Below are 21,331 nucleotides of genomic sequence, written 5' to 3'. Positions count from 1 at the left end.
ACAGTGTGGGGAATTTGGAAACCAAGGCAACACCTAGCACGATTTGTCATGTTCCTCAAACCATTCCTGAACAATGTGTTGGTGTCGTGTATCAAATTTACATCCACATGAATAACAGGAGCCAAGGTTTCCCAGCAGAACACTGGACTGGGTATCACACTCGCTCCACCAGTTTGTCGTTGTCCTTCCATCTATCATGGTGCCATTACTTCCCTGGGAAACACACATACACAGCTGCCCACATGATGTAGAAGAAAATGGCACTCATCTGACCAGCCAACCTTCTTCCACTGCTACATCTTCCAGTTCTGATGCTCATGTACCCATTGTAGGTGCTCTTAAGGGTAGACAAGGCATCATAGGCACTCTGGTTAGTGGAGTTGTGACAAATTTTACCAAACCACACAAGTGAAATGAAGCAAATAAGCTGAAGGCGGTGCTGTTGTCTAAGGCATGCAGCAGTCAGTAAGAGCTCTCTGCCCTGTAACCAGCAATATGCTAATATTGTTGATAAAAAAAAAAACCTAATGAAACACTACAAGATAAAGTATAAACAATCAAGAAATTAAGCAATTTTTTATAATCATATTTGAAAAACTAACAATCTATTCAGATGGTTGGACAGTAAAAGAATTTAGATGGCCCTCACTGCGGAACACAAGATCCAGGGGGTGTGGCTGGATCCAGATCCAACTCCTCCCACCTTCCATAGACCTAAACCTACCCATCTCCCAGATCTCCACCCCTAAACCTACCCATCTCCACCCCCTGATTCCTAAAACCACCCATCTCCCAGAGCTCCACCCCTAAACCTGCCCATCTTCACCCCCTGATTCCTAAACCTACCCATCTCCCAGAGCGCCACCCCTAAACCTGCCCATCTCCACCCCCTGATTCCTAAACCTACCCATCTCCCAGAGCTCCACCCCTAAACCTGCCCATCTTCACCCCCTGATTCCTAAACCTACCCATCTCCCAGAGCTCCACCCTAAACCTGCCCATCTTCATCCCCTGATTCCTAAACCTACCCATCTCCCAGAGCTCCACCCCTAAACCTGCCCATCTCCACCCCCTGATTCCTAAACCTACCCATCTCCCAGAGCTCCACCCCTAAACCTACCAATCTCCGCCCCCTGGATCTTGTGTTCTGCTTTGAGGGGTTACTGAAAAAATCGAGTGATAAGGGCAGAGTGGAAATTAAACAAAAAGCAAGTTTGGTGGGTTTACCATGGTAATACCTTGATACAGAATGATTACCACATTCATGTTATGACATTCCAAGCCACTTTGAAGAATACTACATATGTTTTAATGTCCAGAAATGCCCCTGCTGAGACAGAAAGCTGAGAAGACTCTGTCAACAGCTCTTCCTCTGATTCCATCAACTGTCTGTTATCTATTGCAGGTGTGATTATCAAAAACCAGCTGAACTAAAATGCTTTTGTGGACACATTGTCACACAGTGACACAATGTCTAAATGTCAATCTGCAAACAAAACATTTCTCAGAACTAACTTCCCTCTCTGTGCTTTATTTGTTATGGCAACTGCTCTCAGTGTGGTTTTAGTAGCTGTGAAAAGACTGTTCTTATCAAGTTCACACAAATAAAAGAGAGAAACTACAGCAACGATCATCACATTAGTGTTTGACTGCCACAAATAGTCAAAGTACTTTTTTTAATTTGTGGTATATAATTTGTCTATTATTATTTAAACCCTAACATTAAAAAAAAAGTTTGTTCTGATATATTTTAAACAAATGTCACGTTTTGTTGTTCTCATATTTTTTGTTGTTGTTAAGTTATTCTAAACAACAACAACAACAAAATAATTTAAATAAAATTTTACTTTCAATTGTCTGTCTTCATGGACACAATTAAAAATAATTGCAAAATGAAACTAATGTGAACTGTGACTGCAGCTTCTGAATTTTAAGAAGTCAGTCACCATCATCTTCAGTATTAAAAATAAATGTGGCAGCACTATCAGCTTCCTGCTCAGCATTCACACTTTAAGAAGGGCTTTTCAGATCCACTCTGATTAAGGAAGCTTTTTTCTCCAGACCAAAAGCATCTTATACAGTCTAATAAGATATTAGTGCACAAGAAAGAAGTGGCATATAAACCATTTCAGAAGAAGCTTGTCAAGAATAATAATAAAAAAAGATAATTGAAAGGTGTTTACGGCTTACATTTTATCAGCTATATCAGCTTAATTTACACACAATTATAAGCAAACCATAAGGCTACTGAATAACCAATAATGTATTTTGAATTACATGTACTGTAACTTGTTGCTCAGAATTCACACATTAAGAAAAGCTTTTCAAATCTTCTCCAGACCAAATTTCTGATACAGTCTTTTTGCAGAACAGAACGCAGAGGCCTAAACAGAGCTAATATGCAACACAAGCAGATAATTGCATTAAGCAATTGGTTAAAAGTTTTTTTTTTTTTTTTGGTTAAAAGAAAGAGAGAGAGAATAGGTAGTTAAGTAGTTAGTTGAGATTTTAAAGCCATGTCAGAAGCTGAGGCTAATTTGATGGTACCATTCGCCACGAGTCTGGAATCTTCATCTTAATGTGCAACGCATATCCACTTAAAATTTTTAATTATTAAATTTTTTTTATGCATTGTAATGCCATGAAGAACTTAACACAACATGTTACACACACATTTGTTTATTTATTTTTTAAAATGACAAAAGATTACAAATCTTGTATTACATTTTCTCAGCTATCTCCCTTTTTTATTTTAAAGCCCGATTCACACTGCACATACACCGACAATCACCAATTGAGCATGCTCAGATAGCGGAGAGGTACTTGGAATATTCCTTAAATGGCTAAACTGTCTTTGGTCCACAGAAAATGCAATCGTATTACTATGTACATGACCCAGAAGTTATATGGCGGTTTTACTATTTTTTTTTTTTTTTTAATCTGCTGTTTGACACTTGAAAGCTGCAGCTAACATTCATTGTAATTACATGACAAAACTGCCATTCTAGCTCAGATGGTGATAATTTGATATATTGTTTCTTCTAATGGCTTGTTTAACACTTCCCCCATTTTTGACTCCTGCTCTAGTATGGTTGGATTTTTCTCAGACTTCATTACAGCTGAGATGCCGCTGTTTGGCTGATCACCTTCTGTTGAGCTCTCTGCCCCTGATACTCTGCCAGGATAACGTTGGACCACCGCGTACTCAGCTGTTAGCGAGGAGATGCCCCTGATCTCTTCTGACTTTGGTTGGATGTTTGTGAAGTCAATGGGGGCATAATTGAGTTCACAATTCTGGGTGGCAGCTCCAGTAGGAGACAACATGGCATTATTGGCACAAACAGGTCCACTCTCATCCTCCTGTTGAACAGATGTACATATCAAAAGTGAGAGCTGTGGTGTATTCTGCTTGTAAAACAATTTTTTAACAGCAGTATTTTAAAAAGAACAGTGTACTTTGAGGGAACTCACCCTGTCAGTCAGAATGAGTCCAGTGTCACCGTCTCCTCTGGGGTTGCTTTCTCTCCTGAAAAAAATATATTTTGATCTATTTTTGATCTATTTTGATATTTTGAAATATATTATGATCAAAACATATTGACAAATTAACATCAGCCATGTATGGATTTGAATTTGTAGAGACTTTGGGCAATGTGAACATACCTTGCACAGATAAGTAAAATGCCACAAATGATCATCATCACAGAAGCCCCACCAGCAACTCCAACCAAAAAAGAGAAATGATGGAAACCTGATAATGATAATAATAATAATAATAATAATAAATTACATGATTTTGGAGAGCCATTAATAGAATTGATCAGTTATATGAAATAAAAAGCATCTAATTCTAATAAAGCTAGTGATTCCATTCCCTCGTCTTCTCTAGAAGAATAAGCAAAGCAGGAAGTTACTAATTGTGGTTAGTAACAAAAATAGTTGGTCTTGTAAGCAAAAGCATGTCTTTAAGGAAAAAAGAATGTTCTTCTACAACTTTTCCTATAGACATTTACATAGAAGTTTGTGATGTGTGAGGTAATAAAGAATTTATCCTTTGCCCTTTTTCTCATGTAACAACTAGAAATGAACAACACAAACAGAACTGTTAAAATGTATAAATAATGGTATTTAAGATGATACATCTGTAAATACTTTAAACCTTAAAAATCAATGTCTAAAATTTACCTGACACCTGAGGAGAGACATGAAGCAAATTAAACTGATGACTTGCAGTGCCATGAGTGTTTCTGCTGACACACTGCAGAGTGAATGTGTGTGTGAGAGACTGATGAAGAGTGATGGAGCTCCTCAAGCCTGTGCTGCTCAATCGCTCTACACTGATGAACGTGTTTGAAGAGTTAATGACAGGACGTCCAGACAGATGCCACTCCAGTTCAGGAGAGGGATTCCCATCAGCCTCACAGAAACACAGAGTTACATCAGTCCTGGTACATCTGAAGAATGGAGAGATTTTAGGGGCATCTGAAAGTATTCAAACAAGAGAAACAGAATAACTACAATGATTCTGCTCATGTCAGTGATAAATGCAGCAGTTCAGCACTGCTGGATTTGCATCACTGCTGCAGAATGCAAAATAAGTTGTTTTGAAAAATATTTAATTAGTTCATACAATGAAAGTCAAATGGGTTCAATGCTTCTTTGGACCCCACTGACACTATAGTGCTGATGTATAGTCTTACTGATTAGAATCCAGGCTGGTTTTATACTGAAAAATCAATGTCCCCGCATTTAAATGTATGTGGTAAGTTTAGCTGGACAAATGATAGGCCTTTCAATTATATTATTTTGCCTTAAACTTAATAAAGATATATATATATATATATATTTTTTTTTTTTTTTTTTTTTTTTTTTTTTTTTGAGCTAGTAGCTATTACTGCATCATAACACAATAACAGTGTCATAACTGTTCATTTTATGATTGACATTAAGGTGCTAATGTGACAAGGTAAAATTGGTTGTTATGTAATACTCACACTGAATGTCCAGCATCACTGATGAGTTCTGGGTGCCATGTTGGTTGTGAGCTGTACAGTAGTACCAGCCTCTGTGTTTCAGGTCGATCCTATCGAAGGTAAGAGTGTCTCCAGTCGGCAGCTGCTTCATCTGTCCTTCACTCTCTCTGGACCAGGTGTAGTTCACTGCTGGGTTTGCTTCACTGTTGCAGGTCAGAGTCACTGAACTTCCCTCCAACACAGAGCTGGAGGTATTCACTGAAGCTGATGTATTTTTAGGAGCATCTAAGAAGCAAAAAAAAAAAAGATTGATATTGAAAAGATAAAAGATTAATAGAGGAAGGAATAACTGTATGAATGAGGTACTGTATGAAATTTATGAAAAAAAAAGTATTTGGATGCAAGCTTAATTCGATGCATTTGCATTAAGTTAACAAAATCCAGCTGAAATCAAAGTAGATGCCATTTTGCTTAGTGTTTTATCGAATATATATATATTTCCTTATGATCTCTGTTTTAGTAATGGCTCTGTCTTCCTCACACGGGTTAGAAAAGCATAATGGAAACTGTGACAAAATGTGTTTTTTCACAGTTAAGATCACACTTTTCTATTCATGTTTCTATATGTATTATATATATATATATATATATATATATATATATATATATATATATATATATATATATATATATATATATATATATATATATATATATATATATATATATATATATATATATATACATCGAATTTGTCACAAATTAATTTCTGAATAATGTTGAACAAGCGATTGTTCTGATGCATCAGGAGTCATTTCTGTCATGTGTTTTGCAGATGCTTTCCTGTCTAGAGTTCAAATGTACTTGTCTGAAGGTCTGAAGCTACAATATCATGCACTCAACAGCCAATGAATAAGGAATAATGAGAATGAATTATGAGATTGTGACCTTTAAGCTCTGAATGTGTCCCAACATTTAAATGAAACTGAATTAAACAGTAATGTGGTAAGGTTAACAGAAAAATTTAGAGGCTTTTTAATTATTTTTGGGCTGAAATTTAATCAAGATAAGTAGCTATAGACCAATTATAGGTTTGTAAACATTCAGGATGTGCACGCATCATGGTTGCAGAAATCCCCCGGGAGCGAATAGCCTTTATGGATAGAGAATTAAACAGATACAGATACTCATTTTTAAAATGTTCTCTGGATATTACAAGATCTTGTCACTCAGCGATAGGCACTGTTATTCAAAGAAATTGACGTTAGATAGTGGGATAGTCTTACAGATTAATGTGTGTGTGTGCTGAGACTACCTAGTGGCATAAAATGATGGTTTTCAACTGGAATAAAATAATAATAAAAAAAAAGTAAATTTGATTTTATATTTCAAAATTCTGACTTTATTCTCGCAATTCCGAGATTATATCTAACAATTTTAATAAGGAAAAACAACTCGTAATTCTCTCTTTTACCCTCAGCTCTTCAGTTTTGTTTTGTTTTGTTTTTTTTTTCTCAGAATTGACCAACTCACTTTTTTTGAGTTAAGTCGAGTTATACAGTGGATATATAAACTTGCATTTGCGAGGAAAAAAAAGTCAGAATTGTGAGATAAAATAATTAAATGTTATGTACAAGTATTAATAGTAAGGTTTTTAGGGCTAATACAATACCTTATTGAACAGCAAATGTGAATATTATATAGACCCATTGTTTAAATCAAATGTACACTGTAAATGATTTCTGTTCTTTACACAGTATTATACTGTTGATTTCTACATAAAAAAAAAATCACGACTCGGTTCTATGCATTAACGCTCGTAATTTCTGTCAGTTGGGGTTGCAAAATAAGGCATTTGAAAGAGTTTTGTCCTGTAATGTCGGAAACATCGTGTCTTCTCTGCATCCTGGAAACGTGATTCATCTGGTGAGTAATAAATATTAATATTTTCATGCATACAAACATTATAGCTAATTCTGGCTGATAGATGTAATGTTAGTTTAGAATAGCTGATTGCGATTTCGACATTCAAGGTTTATACTCAGCATTTTACTAGTGTATAAACTGTGTACAGTACTCTTTCCGTGTAGTCTGCGGCATGTTACTGTACATTTAAATACAGTAATACGAAATGCCAGCGAAAAACAACCACAAACTGCCATTTTGTGAAGAACTCTTTCAGTTCTCTGAGCAACTGGCGCCTTCGCCTCGCAATGCTGTCTGTAAAGTTCTCCATAAATATCTTTTAAGTAAAAAAATCTAAATTTTTTTATGCAAACCAAAATGTCAGTAATAGTGTAAATGTTAGTTTAGAAGACCTAACGTTAGTGAACGTCGGTTCTGGAGAGCCGCAGCCCTGCAGAGTTTTGCTTCAACCATAATCAAACACACCTGAACAAGCTCATCAAGGTCTCTGAAGGGTTACTAGAAAGCTACAGACAGACGGGTTTTAATAGGGTTTGAGCTGAACTCTGCAGGGCTGCGGTGCTCCAGGACGAGCACTCACAGTCACGTTCTATAATATCATCTTCTGAACACATATTAAGTTATTTTTTATTAAATCTGATGGCTCAGTGAGGGCTCTATAGACAGCACTGAACTTCTCAAGATCTATAAACTAAAGGTATTAAAAACAAAACATTTTTAAAACAGTTCATGTGAGTTCAGTGGTTCAATCTTAATATTATAGAGCGACGAGAAAACTTTTTGTGTGCATAAAAAACTAAATAACGACTGTGTTCATCAGAAAGAAGAAAGTCATATCCACCTAGGATGGCTTGAGGGTGAGTAAAGCTTGGGGTAATTTTCATGTGAAAGTGAACTTACCCTTTAAGGGCCACATTAACAATAAATGCATTGAAAAGAATGCATTATAAAAGTTTTATGAAGCAAATCAAAGAGTGAATTGCCAGAAACAGGTATCTGTTGGGCATGATTCATATGTAAAAGAAAATAGCAGAAATGTTATATTCAGTAAATCTTACTGAAAATAGATGATTAATACATTTACAGTGCCGACTGAAAGTTTGTGAACCCCTTGCAGAATCTGTGAAATATTTAGTACTGTCCTGGGTAAGATATTTTATATAAAGGATGTTTACATCCTTTTAAGTCCACAAGACAAAAAATAGCTGAATTTATTAAGAATGACATCATTCAAAAGTTTGTGAACCATTGATTCTTAATACTGTGCGTTTACCTGGATGATCTACAAATGTTTTTTTTTTTTTTTTGTGATTGCAATTATCCACCAAAATGTACATTGTATGTTTACTTTTGAGTTAAAAATATTAATGAAAAAAATGAAAATTCAGTCAATTTCAGTTGCTTCAGTCGTGTTTAAAAACAGACTTTTATTGTTGCATTATGTCACAAATATTTCAATTCTTAATTATAAATTGTTCTCTAGTCTTGTTTTTAAAACATATTTTATTGTTGTATTACTGTATATGCTATTGTATATTGTATATGCTGTATATATCTTATAATTAGTTAGATTTCTATTGTCATTATTTTTTACTAATGTATTGTTTAAAAATGTAAATAAACTGTTTTTGGTCAATTAAAGCTTCAATTGTTCTTTTTCTTATTTCCCTTCAGCAGTTGAAATAGCACTTTTACAGGTTTTCTACACATTCTAAACGTTATACAGTAGCACTATAAAAAATAAAATAACATTTCAAAATAGTATAATACTATACAGTATTATTGAAAATCAACAGTTTAATATTGTAGTTTGACATGGTAAAAAAAAACAGTAAAATTATGTATTCGATATTAAAGGTAAATACTACAGTAGTTAGTGTTACAGTAATTTTACTGTTGAATGAAATACACCAACTATTGGATAATTGTTGCCAGTAATTTATTGTTAATTTGACAATAAATGTTTTACAGTGTATGCTTTAAAAGTAGAGTAATGATAGCAGTTTTTAATCCAAAATATGTCCATTTAAACGTCAGCGTTTAGCTTCAAATTACGTCTTTGACGACAGTATTCTATAGAAATTATTTGCATTCCGATCTTGACATCAAAAGGCACAAATATATATATATATATATATATATATATATATATATATATCATCATGAAAATAGTGTCATAACTGTTCATTTTATAATTTACATTAAGGTGCTAGAAAATAGTGTCATAACTGTTCATTTTATAATTTACATTAAGGTGCTAATAAATGCTACAAGGTAAAATTGGCTGTTATGTAATACTCACACTGGATGTCCAGCATCACTGATGAGTTCTGGGTGCCATGTTGGTTGTGAGCTGTACAGTAGTACCAGCCTCTGTGTTTCAGGTCGATCCTATCGAAGGTAAGAGTGTCTCCAGTCTGCAGCTGCTTCATCTGTCCTTCACTCTCTCTGGACCAGGTGTAGTTCACTGCTGGGTTTGCTTCACTGCTGCAGGTCAGAGTCACTGAACTGCCCTCCAACACAGAGCTGGAGGGAAGCACAGACACTGATGTGTTTTTAGGTGAATCTGAAGGAAAATAATTCAGGGCCTCACAATAAAAATCACAATAATATGATTAAAAACTAAAAAGCATCTCAAAGCCTCACTTACACTGAACATGTACTGTGATGTTGTTCTGTGCTGTTTTGTTCTGGTCCTGTAGCTGGTAGGTTATAGTGCAGGTGAAAGTGACTCTGTGCGTACGGTGAGTAGCAGTGAAGTTCAGATCAGAGATGAGCTCCTCTCGTCTGCTGCTCTCTCTGAGGGGGATTCTGGGAGTGGAGCTCCATGTGAGAGTTGGTGGAGGAGAGGAGCAGAGAGTCTCAGCAGAGCAGCGCAGACTCACAGAGCTCCCCTCCAACACCTCCAACACCTCCTCCTGATCCTGCACCTCCTTCTGATCCACATACAGATGCACTGTGGGTTTCGGGGGAGAGTCTGAAAAAGTAAAACGAGAATGGCGTCAATTTTTAAAACACTCATTTAACACTTTTGATTATAAATTAAAACCTTAAATCACTCACCTAACACATTTATAGTGGAGGTATTTAGATTGTAGACATATTTCAAACCAGCACTTTCAATCCTGAAGTAATATCTACCAATGTGCCTTGAACTAACATTATAGAAGATAGTGGTGCAGTTCCCCTCATGTAGCTTTCCAGTTATTGTCCCATTAAAGTGATTAGGTTTGTGATCTGTAGAGTGAAACACTAGATACTCATTCTTATTCTCTCCATCTTTGAGCCACAGTCCTGTAGCACTTTCAGTGAGGTCTTTGTCATATTGTTCCTGAATCTCAAATCTGCACTTTATGATCACACAGGATCCATTGAGAGCTTGAATGTTCTCTGGCAGACTGATGTTGAAATTTCTACAGCAAACAGCTACAACACACATAATGCAAACATGTAAGAAATAATTAAAAAATATATTAATATCAAGAAAAGGACTGGAAATGTTGTTCTTATATTTCGTTCATGAACAGAAATATACTACCTTTCAACAGAAAACCAAGAAGAATTATTTTCTCTGCTGTCCAGATGTCCATCCCTTCATTCAATGAGGAACATCAACCTATAGGTCAAAAGAAAATTGAACCTAAAAAAAAAGGAAGAAACCTGTAATACTGATAAACTCAGCCACCCTCATTCCTCTCTCACTTTTTGTGATTAACCCATTTAAGCCCACCGGCAACTATAGTTGCCACAGTTTATAGTTGTCATTTTCCTTTTGTAAGTATTTTTCTAGATGTTATCCATGTTATATTTTTCAATGACATGCAAGTGAACAACCAAATAAAGGATTTCAAGAAAAAAAATAAGGTATCCACTTCCTTCCTGTCACATGAGGCTGTCAACTTCCTACCCCTACTTCCAGGAAAAATGGCAAAGGCAAACCCTCCCAAAGAAATGTAATTTTCATATTACTAATAAGTTTTTATTGTTGACATATACAGTACATATCAATATAATCATGAAGGTCTCTAGAATCATCCAAACAAAACAAATCTTCCAGGATATCTACAGTTTTTTGTAAACTTAGTCAAATATCCAAGCAGCAACTATAGTTGCCGGTGGGCAAATAACTTGTAAGTACATATCATTAGGCAATGGTGTACACTGTGTTAACAGGTTAATAAATCAAGGTTATTGGTCTTGTTTAGTGCTTTTTCCTTTCATAATATCCCACCTAAAACATAACTTAACCCTTTAACTGACATCTCTACTGTACAGTAGACCTTAATTTAATCGGGAATAAATCTTTCAAAAGGAGGAGATGAGAGAGCAATCTTTCCACAGCTTTACTGCCCCACTTCTGTTTCTGCTTTTGCCACGGGCGGTGACAGCAGCAGTTTACTAACTTCAGTCAGTCACACAAAAGGAAGAATGGAAAGATAAAGAGCTAACACGTGGGATGAATTGATGTAGATCATGTTTTTCGCCCTTTTATGAAATTATGTCTCGTAAGGGGCAAAATATTGAGGCCCCTTTATCCAGTTTGGATGCGTTTCATTATAATTTGTCAAGGACCCTAATTAATTTTATGACTAGTAGCTTATGATTCCATTGTAATGCTGAAATTCAAACAAGTAATGAATTTACATTAATATATGAAATCACCTATTACAGTAAGCCACTGAATCCTATGGGCCTAAAAAATGCGTATATATAATACTTTCTATATAAAATATTTTCTTTCAGGTATACCTTTTTATAATAGATGTAATATTTTCTTCATTCTATTTATTTTTATTTATTTATTTTCATTTAACACACTTCTAAGAATGAAAATACCTGCATGTTCAATAATAAGTAAATAAATAAACAAATAATCATGTGTGTAGCCTACAAATGATACTTATTTAAATAATCATATATTTAAAAAGAATATCATTAATTTCATAAATATTAAGGATTTTTGTCAAGGTTCATTCATTTGACCTAATCAATATGTGCCTATTCATAGTTTCATTGTTTCATAGAGTTTCTTTCTTCTGTTGAGCACAAAAGAAGATATTTTGCAGAATGTTGGTAACCAAACAGTTAAATGCGTAATTTTCTTTCAGGTATACCTTTTTATATAGATGTTAATATTTCCTTCATTCTAATTATTTTTATTTATTTATTTTTAATTAACTTATTGATACACAGTACCCTGTTGGGTCAACTTAATGGCTGCACTTTGTTCTGCACTATGTTCCACCATTTTAAGACAAATGGATTTATTGTGTTTTCATATTCTAGATATTATAAACTAGAAGCAACTTTTTGGGGGGGTTGCATTGAATGTTCTTCGACTTTTATGAATAGTTAATTCATTTATTAATAAAGATTGATCTTTTGAAAGCAGTAATTTTGAGTTAGATGCCAAATGCTCTCCTCCTATTCAAATTTGACATTGAAGAGGTGAATACAACATATCTGCCCACCGCAACTATAGTTGCCACACATTCAAATATGTTTTTCAAGAAAATAAACTAAAACCTTGGGAAAATAAATGCAGAACATGTTCACATAAGACACTATTAACATGACTATATGTATGAAACCATTTCAGAAAAATTTGGGCACAAATGGGTTAAAAGACTTTTCTTTGAGTTTGAGAGCAGTGACAACCTAAAACTCACCTTTGCTTTCAAAGAAAAAAAAAGATGCAAAATTTTTCACAAATATGTGACAAAGATGATACCTCAGGAAGAAGAAAGTAACATTTTATATTTTACATCAAAATTTATTGTTGATTTAAAACGTACCCGGTTACTAACGTAACCTCGGTTCTCTCTAGAAGAGGGAACGAGTACTGCGTCTTAGCTAAGACGCTGCGGGAAAAGTCTCTTTTCACGATACACTGAAGCAAAAAATTATCCTTAATTTTGAAATATTGTAAAGCGCATTTGCAGCAGCATAAAGCCATAGGCGAGACGCTTTGCCCCCTCCATGCCACTTCCCGCTGAAACGGGTGTGGCCTAGCCCTATAAAGGGAGCTCAAAAAAGGCTGACTTACCTGATTTATTTCATCGCCGAAGCGAACCAGAGTGAATCGTACGCACGGCAGAGAACGCAGTACTCGTTCCCTCTTCTAGAGAGAACCGAGGTTACGTTAGTAACCGAGTACGTTCTCTTACGAGAGTTCTCTCGTACTGCGTCTTAGCTAAGACGCTGCGGGAACCCCATGTAAAACGCCGTGCGTGCAGAGATCACACACCAATAAACCTGGAAGCGAAGCCCAGGATTTACAGTGCAAAATCACTAGAGGGACTCACAGAGAGTCCTAGAATAGGAGGGGGAAACCCTCCGTCCCCATATCTAGCAGCGTCCGTAGACGCGACAATATGACATCACATATTCAAGGCAAGGCCTGACTAATGTGGGAATGTGGGTCTTACGCAATACTGCCCATATAACAGTCGGCAGCGCATCGCGCTTCCGATCTCAGAGTTCCAATCAGGACACTGATTCAGCAAATACCGACAACAGCTTTGCTTGCAGAGCGGGAACCTCTAGGTTATAAAACCTGATAAATGTAGACGGCGAGGCCCATCCTGCCGCCATACATATATCCTGTAAGGAAATCCCACTAGACCAAGCCCACGATGAGGCGACGCCTCTCGTGGAGTGCGCTCTGACACCCAGTGGGCACTGAAGGCCCCTGGAAGTGTAAGCTAACACTATGGCGTCAACTATCCATCTGGATAGGCTCTGTTTCGAAACAGCCATTCCCTTGGAACGTCCACTGAACGAGACAAACAGCAGTCTGTCTGAAGACAGCAGAGCGAGACACATAAGCTCTTAAAGCCCTAACGAGGGCAAAGAAGACTTGAGTCTCCATCCTCTTCTGACACCGACAGGGCAGAAAAGGAAATAACCTGAGCCCGAAATGGTGTGTTGAGGGATTTCGGCACATAACCGTGCCTAGGTTTGAGTATGACTCTTGAGTCATTAGGCCCAAACTCCAAGCACGTCAGACTCACCGATAGCGCGTGCAGGTCACCCACACACTTCACTGAAGCGAGAGCCAGCAAGAACACTGTCTTGAATGACAGATGTTTGAGGCTAATCGTCTGGATAGGCTCAAAAGGGGAACCGTTCATGGCCTCCAAAAACCGTTGAGAGGTCCCATACAGGGACTGACTGAGGTCTGGGAGGATTCAGCCTCCTAGCTCCTCTAAGGAAGCGGATGACCAAATCGTTCCTTCCTATTGACTGACCGAGCATTGTCTCAGAAAACGCTGCGATAGCCGCCACGTAAACTTTGAGTGTGGAGGGGGCTCTGACCTTATCCAACAGCTCCTGTAGGAAGGAGAGAACCTGCGTCACCTCACAATTAAGGGGTGAACGTCCCCGAGCTGTGCACCAGCTGGAGAATACTGACCACTTCGAGGCATACAGCCGTCAAGTCGACGGAGCTCTAGCCTGAGTGATAGTATTTAGCACTCCCACTGAGAGATCAGCGGGTAACCGTTGAGCGCCCACACATGGAGGGACCACAACTCCGGTTGAGGGTGCCAAATCGAGCCCCTGGCCTGCGAGAGGAGGTCCCTCCTCAATGGCACTGGCCACGGGGCAGTGTCTGCTAACTGCATCAAATCTGGAAACCATGGTTGGTTCTTCCAAAGTGGTGTTACAAGCAGTACTGAGCATCTTGTTTCCCTCACCCGTTCTATCACCTGCGGAAGGAGGGAGACGGGGGGAAAAGCATAGAGCGGGCAGCACGGCCACCTTTGTGACAGCGCGCTTTCGTTCTTTGAAAAGAACGCGGGGCAGTGAGCGTTTTCGTGGGACGCGAAGAGGTCCACTTCCGCCCTGCCAAATCTCTCCCACAGCAGCTGGACTGTCTGTGGGTGTAGAGACCCTTCGCCCGTGGGAATGTTGTTTCTGGACAGTCTGTCTGGACCCAGATTCTGTAGCCCAGGCACATGAACTGCTCTCAGCGAGCACAAGTTGCGCTGAGCCCAAACCAGGAGACGTTCCGCCAACCTGTACAGGTTTCAGGACCTGAGACCGCCCTGGCGATTTATGTAGGACACCACAGACATGTTGTCCGAACGGACTAAGATGTGGTGGCCCTTGACCACAGGCCAAAGAACGGTCTGCCCTCGAGCAGCGCTCCCCATCCCGAAGTGGAGGCGTCCATTGACACCACTTTCACTTTCGAGGAAGTCCCCAGGCTTACACCTGATTGGTACCAGTCGTTCGCTGTCCAGGGTTTCAAGGCTGTAACACAGCTCTGATTGACCTTGAGACGCAACTGACTGGATATCCACGCTCTGTGCGGTACTCGCGCTTTCAGCCAGAACTGCAAGGGGCGCATGCGGAGCAGGCCCAACTGAAGAACTGGTGATGCTGAGGCCATGAGACCTAGCATCTTCTGAAATTCTCTGAGCGAGAAGGTCGCGCCGCAGCGGAGAGAGCTCGTTGCGCGCTGAATGCCCAACGTGCGCTGTGGTGACAGCCACGACGTCATGGAGTGTGAGTCCAGAGCTATACCCAAAAACAGTATCGTCTGACTGGGGTTCAGCAAACTCTTCGTCCAGTTGACACTGAGACCGAGTTTCTCGAGTTGATCGAGTAAAATGGCCCTGTGTTCCACGAGCTCTGATCGTGATTGAGCCAGAATCAGCCAGTCGTCTAAATAGTTCAGCACTCGCATGCCTCTGAGTCTGAGAGGAGCGAGGAATGTAGCGAGGAGCCAGGGACAAGCCGAACGGCAGGACTGTATACTGGTATGTCTGGCCCTCGAAGGTGAATCTCAAGTATCGCCTGTGACGTGACGCTATCTTTATTTGAAAATACGCTTCCTTCAGATCTATCGACATGAACCAGTCTCCTCTGTGAATATGCGCGAGGAGTTTCCTGGTTGTAAGCATTTTGAAACTGCGTTTCGCCAAAGCTTTGTTCAGCTGTCTTAGATCCAGTATGGGTCTGAAACCCCCGTCTTTCTTGGGCACTAGAAAGTATCTGCTGTACAGCCCCCCATCGCTTTGAGCTTGAGATACAGGCTCCACAGCCCCTTTGCTAGACAGTTTTGATATTTCGGCTCAAAGTAAGTTAGCTTCTTCTGTTTTGACCGTAGTTTCGACGCGCGCTATAAAGCGCGGAGGGCGTCGAGAAAACTGTAGCGAGTAGCCTCTCTTTATAATGTCTAGCACCCAATCCGAAACCCCTGGAAGCGCTGACCATGCGTCTGCATGAATGGCTAAGGGTTGGATGCGAAGCGCGCTCTGTTGGCTGGGCAACGGCAGTGCTTCGATGTGCTGTAACATGGGCGTTATGCCTGTGACATTTGAGGTGGGGAGCGCGCTGATCACAGCGGGCAAATCACTCGTCCTCGACCCCGCCACGGTGCTTAACCGAGTGAGGGAGGGCTGAGCGAGTCCCGTGGGACTCGTGCTGTCTGTGAGTAATTGTGGGCTGTGAGCGTGCACATTTACTGCTTTTGACGCGTTGTCTGCCTGGACAGAACGACGTGCATGGGTTTCGTTTTTACAGAAACCACATGACGTGTGTGACATAGTGTTTGTGGGCACTGAAGAGTGGGCACGTTTAGTGCGCGCGATCGACCTGAGTCGTTTTTATGGGCGCGAGCCCTGTGTGAGGGGCTGTGCTTATATGTGGATATGGGCACTGAGCAGTGGGCATCGTCACTACATTTATAGCACCATCGGCCGTGGCCGGGACACCAGAAATTACTCTCTTTTCGGGAAATATCTGGGTAGCCGTGAAAACAGCTTTTGTGTGCAGGCAAGCAGGCAACTGTACAGGCTTGCGCGTTGCAGAAGACGCTGAGACAGTCACAATTCCTGGAACTGAAACAGCGGTGCGCTTGGGTGGGAGTTCGGCCGCAGTGGGACTCATACACCGGCGCTTTCCTAGGATTGCTAGGATGACTTCGGGGCTTCCGGTCTTACCGCAATCCTCTGCCGTGGTCCCCGCGGCGTGGGGCGACGGCCGGTAGACCGAGAGCGGGGTCTCGAGCTGCGTTGCTGTCGCTGTTGTGATGAAGCAGCAAGAGGCGGGGGGTGTGGCTGAGAGCTTTGCGGGGCCGGTCTAGCACGACTCGCTGCAGAACCGGAGAGCTTCGGGAGGAAGTGCTCAAAAGCTTGAGACGCTTTCTGGACCTCGACGAATCTCTCAATAAACTCGTTGACAGAGGATCCGAAGAGGCCATCGGAAGTCAGCGGTGCGTCGAGGAACGCGGTGCGTTCAGACTCTGCCATGTCTGAAAGCGTCAGCCAGAGATGCCTCTCAGCCACAGTAGTGGAAGCCATAACTCGTGCCATAGCCTGTGTAGCGGACTTAGCAGCGCGAAGAGAAAGACCCAAAGCGCTCCTCACATCCGCGAGACAAATAGCCTCAGGTCCCATCTCATCCAGCTTACGGAGGAAATCATCCTGGAATATCTGCAGCGTGGCCATGGTGTGTAATGCAGACGCAGCCTGCCCAGCAGCAGAGCAGATCCGCGCGAGCAGAGATGACGTCATGCGGCAGGCTTTAGATGGCAACACCGCTTTCGTCCGCCGTCCAGCAGAGGGCGGGCAAAGGTGCGTCGCTATCGCCTGTTCCACCGGCAAAAGTGACTGGTAGACTCTGTTTTTAGCATCGTCCAGTGTGGAGAATGCTGGTGAAACAGACGAACGAGTTTGTGCTAAGTAGGGAGCGTTCCAAGCCTTTGCCACCTCTTCGTGAAGCTCAGGAAGAAATGGAGCAGGCTTTGAGTTCGGAGAAGTACGCTCACCCCGGAAGATAGCTACCATCCAGCCGGGAACGAGAGGGGAGCGCTGGTGCAGACCACTCGAGGCCGAGGCTCGTCGCGGCCAGCGTGAGCACTCGCATCAGCTCCTTCTCGATGTCAGCTCGTCAGAGAGCACGTGTCCTCTTCCCCCGACGCGGCCCTGAGATCCACTTCCTCGGAAGACGCGGCGGCAGATGGCGAGCGCTGACCATCGGGAAGCGATGCAGGGGAAGCCGGTGAGCGAACCGGCGAGCTCGGTCGGGCCGGAGAAGGTTCCGGCATCCGCTGGGAGCGGCGCTTTTTATGCCGCGACAGCATGGCGGGGAATGCAGGCTCGGAGAAAAACGCCAAGCGAGTCCTTAGAGTCACTATTGGCATCAGCTCGTAGTGAAGGCAGCCGCCGTCAGCGAGCGCGAGCGCTGCATGATCTTCACCCAGGCAGGAGACACAGATGACGTGATGGTCTCCCTCGCTGAGTGGGGCTCTGCACGAGCCGTATTTGGAAGGCATCTTAAAAAAGACGCAGCTCTTTTACGAGTGTGTGTCGCAGGGCGAACACACATGTGGATATAAAGGATATGGGCGCCGGAAAGCACAGCGGGAACGGCAGTGGAAGGCGGCATTGGCCAGCAGCTTCAGGAATGGCTCATCCCGCTGAGATGCTAGTCAGACGACGCGTTGCTTCTCCCTTTATAGGGCTAGGCCACACCCGTTTTGGCGGGAAGTGGCACTCATTGGTCTGATGTTGCATCAGCCTGCGCTCGATAGGCTTATGCAGTTGCCGCAGAGCAGCCAATGAGCGAGCGAGCCGTCTCGCCTATGGCTGTATGCTGCTGCAAATGCGCTTTACAATATTTCAAAATTAAGGATAATTTTTTGCTTCAGTGTATCGTGAAAAGAGACTTTTCCCACAGCGTCTTAGCTAAGACGCAGTACGAGAGAACTCTCGAAAGAGAACATTGCGTTACTTTTGGTTTATTTCCCTCCAATTAATTAAAATCCTTTCTGAAAGTAATACTTAGCATGTATAGCACATGTGTGAAAGCATTGCAGTTTTTTTTCTCTGTGAATTCTTATTTTAAACCCTTAAAAGTTGGTTCATTAACCATAAATGTTAATAATTATATTCACTTTAATAGTTCAGGATACTTAATCCATATGTTTAACCATTTAAATCATCTAACTATTCTCTGCATTACTTTTTTTTACTAGTTGCTTCATGAAATTGCTTGTTTCATGCAATCAAGATTAATAAACAGTGCAATGAATTTGGAATTGAATATTTAAATAATATGTGGACATTTTGCTTTATCTATTGAAAATGATGCATAATTAGCATAATATATATATTTAAATAGTGTATTGGTAATAATGATTATCATTACTTGGATAAAGCATATTATATCCTGTATTTTGTTTTTAAGTTAAATATGTTAGATATGAAAGCTTCTATTAATATTCAATAAGTCTATTAATGTTTGTTTAATATGATGGAAGTAAAAAAGCAAACAGAATCTGACCTTCCTGGGGGCAGAGAGTAAAATCTCCTGTTTAGATCCCAAGTTTCCAGCTGTAACACCTGCTGCTGATTAGAGACAGACTGAAGCTCTGCTGCAGAAACTGAATCTGACTGCATCAGATCTATTATAACTTCCCTTTTTCATCACATCACACCAGTACTTCCTGGATCAGTATGAACATGCCTTCTGTGCAAAGTCTTTAACTGAATATCTGGAAAGTATTTTGCTTCAAAAACTATAAAACTTACATAATCTTCTACATTCCATATCATTTCAGTCTTACACAAAGCTATAATATGGCTTCAGAAAACTTGAGATGTAGTGCACAGGTTTTATATATATATATATATATATATATATATATATATATATATATATATATATATATATATATATATATATATATATATATATATATTAATATTATCAATGAATGAAAAAACCTGAATCACTTAAAATTCAACCATGTTACATGAGCAGCGGCCTACATAATGTGCTCAAAATGCTGCTCTACTGGTCAAAAGATGAAGCACCAGAGCAGTGCATTAGTACTATCAAAGTTGTAACACTTAGATTTTTTTATTTAATGTAAACATTCAACCAGAAAGAAAAAGATCAGAATAAGAAGAAACATGCAAGATGTAAAAGTAATGAACTTGTAAGAAAAAATATATATAATCAAACGCCACCAGATTGGGCCAAAAGGAAGCCATTTACAAAAGATTATTTTCACCTTACTTTCAGGTTGATTATCTCTAAAAGGAAAAAAGTCCTCTATGGAAGCTTTCTGCTGTAAAAACGTGATTTCTTTTTTATAGAGCAAATTGTTCCCATAAAGAAAATACCCCATAAAAATGTGTGTTTTATGGTCGATGGGATAATGTGTATACTGAATAAACATTTTTCTGCAGTCATGAGAATTTTTATATATGACCAGATATTTTAAACTCTATTTTGTCACATTTTAGAGTTACTTTTATGCATAAAACCCCTTATACAACACTGAGAGGAATACTGAGATAAAAGACAAGAAATATAACCTTCAACGTATTTTACAATTGTTACTTACACAACAGGTCATTTAAATTCTCTCATCCTTTTTTTGTACATTAACTGAAATTCTGTGCAGTCAGCACTTTCAAGCTTCAATACGTATGAAAAGATATTGTACAGACAGAGGATGAGTACAATTGGAGAAAAAATTTATATTAAATAATAAGTATTCCTACATCAAAAAGTCCACGTTAAGAAACCATATGAATCTCAAATTAAAGGCCTACTTGAAAACATATGGTCAGAAATAGTACATAAAATGACAAATGAAAATAGACCAATAACTAGTCCATGTGCACATAAAATGTTTGTAATTCATACAGCTTGAAAACAGAAAGAATCAATGTGCAGTTAGTTACTTTTTATTAGATTATGATTACAAAAGAAAATTCTTATAAACAAGTCAAATCTCGTGTCAAGACATTCATGTGGAAGTATATGCATTAGAAAAATCCTGAAAATACAGCTGAGAAAGGAAAACAAAGGAGGAGATACAATGCCTATTTGTAGTTTACTGTGTGTCACTTCTCTTAATGTTCAAAGTCTCATATTCAGAGGGTGGAGCAGAGAGCTGAAGAGACGCATATGTGCCTGCTGCCTCATTCTGAGCCTGAAAACAGAAACACTCTTCAACACCATCATCATCATGCTGCATTACTATATCTACTATTGACCTAAGGAGAACCACCTTCAGCTTGCTGGAAAATCTGAAAAAGAGGAAATTCATTACTAAAAAGTGTTCAAGCTCAGCACATCAGTACATTTATCTCTAGAAAGAGAAATGTGTTGTTACTGTTTGAATGACTCACTGTCTAATTTTGTAAAGTGCAAGTCCAACAGTCAGAGCGAAGAGAACCAGAATCAGGGATAATATGATCAAGAATGAAACCGTAACCTGTTGACAATCTAAAAACACACAATATGCACATGAAACAGAACATTATAGAATACAGTAGAAAGAGAGAAAATCAAAAATCCCAATCCTGTCCAATTAGTATTTACATGGAGGGCAGTTTCTTGACTATAATCTGAGTTTTACATAAAACATTATTTTTTAATAAGCAAATTCTTTTTATTGGATTCAT

General features: G+C 39.7%; 1 protein-coding gene across 2 annotated transcripts in view; it reads right to left on the bottom strand.

Annotated features, from left to right (window-relative positions):
* Nucleotides 1-2,946: 2,946 nt before the first annotated feature.
* LOC132099010 (Schwann cell myelin protein-like) overlaps nucleotides 2,947-21,331 on the bottom strand; it is a 33,357-nt gene continuing 14,972 nt past the window's right edge. For both annotated transcript variants that reach the window (XM_059505370.1, XM_059505371.1), the window contains exons 7-12: nucleotides 9,202-9,465; nucleotides 4,995-5,258; nucleotides 4,186-4,482; nucleotides 3,664-3,751; nucleotides 3,472-3,526; nucleotides 2,947-3,360 (exon numbers count right to left, since the gene is read on the bottom strand). In XM_059505370.1, coding sequence (XP_059361353.1) covers nucleotides 3,010-3,360; nucleotides 3,472-3,526; nucleotides 3,664-3,751; nucleotides 4,186-4,482; nucleotides 4,995-5,258; nucleotides 9,202-9,465 — 1,319 coding nt within the window. In that variant the 3' untranslated portion in view covers nucleotides 2,947-3,009. The remainder of the gene's footprint in view (nucleotides 3,361-3,471; nucleotides 3,527-3,663; nucleotides 3,752-4,185; nucleotides 4,483-4,994; nucleotides 5,259-9,201; nucleotides 9,466-21,331) is intronic.

The sequence above is a fragment of the Carassius carassius genome, chromosome 22 (assembly GCF_963082965.1).
Source record: "Carassius carassius chromosome 22, fCarCar2.1, whole genome shotgun sequence".
Lineage (NCBI taxonomy): Eukaryota > Metazoa > Chordata > Actinopteri > Cypriniformes > Cyprinidae > Carassius > Carassius carassius.
The sequence above is the reverse complement of the archived record's forward strand: the minus strand, read 5'-3'. Positions and strand labels throughout refer to the sequence as shown.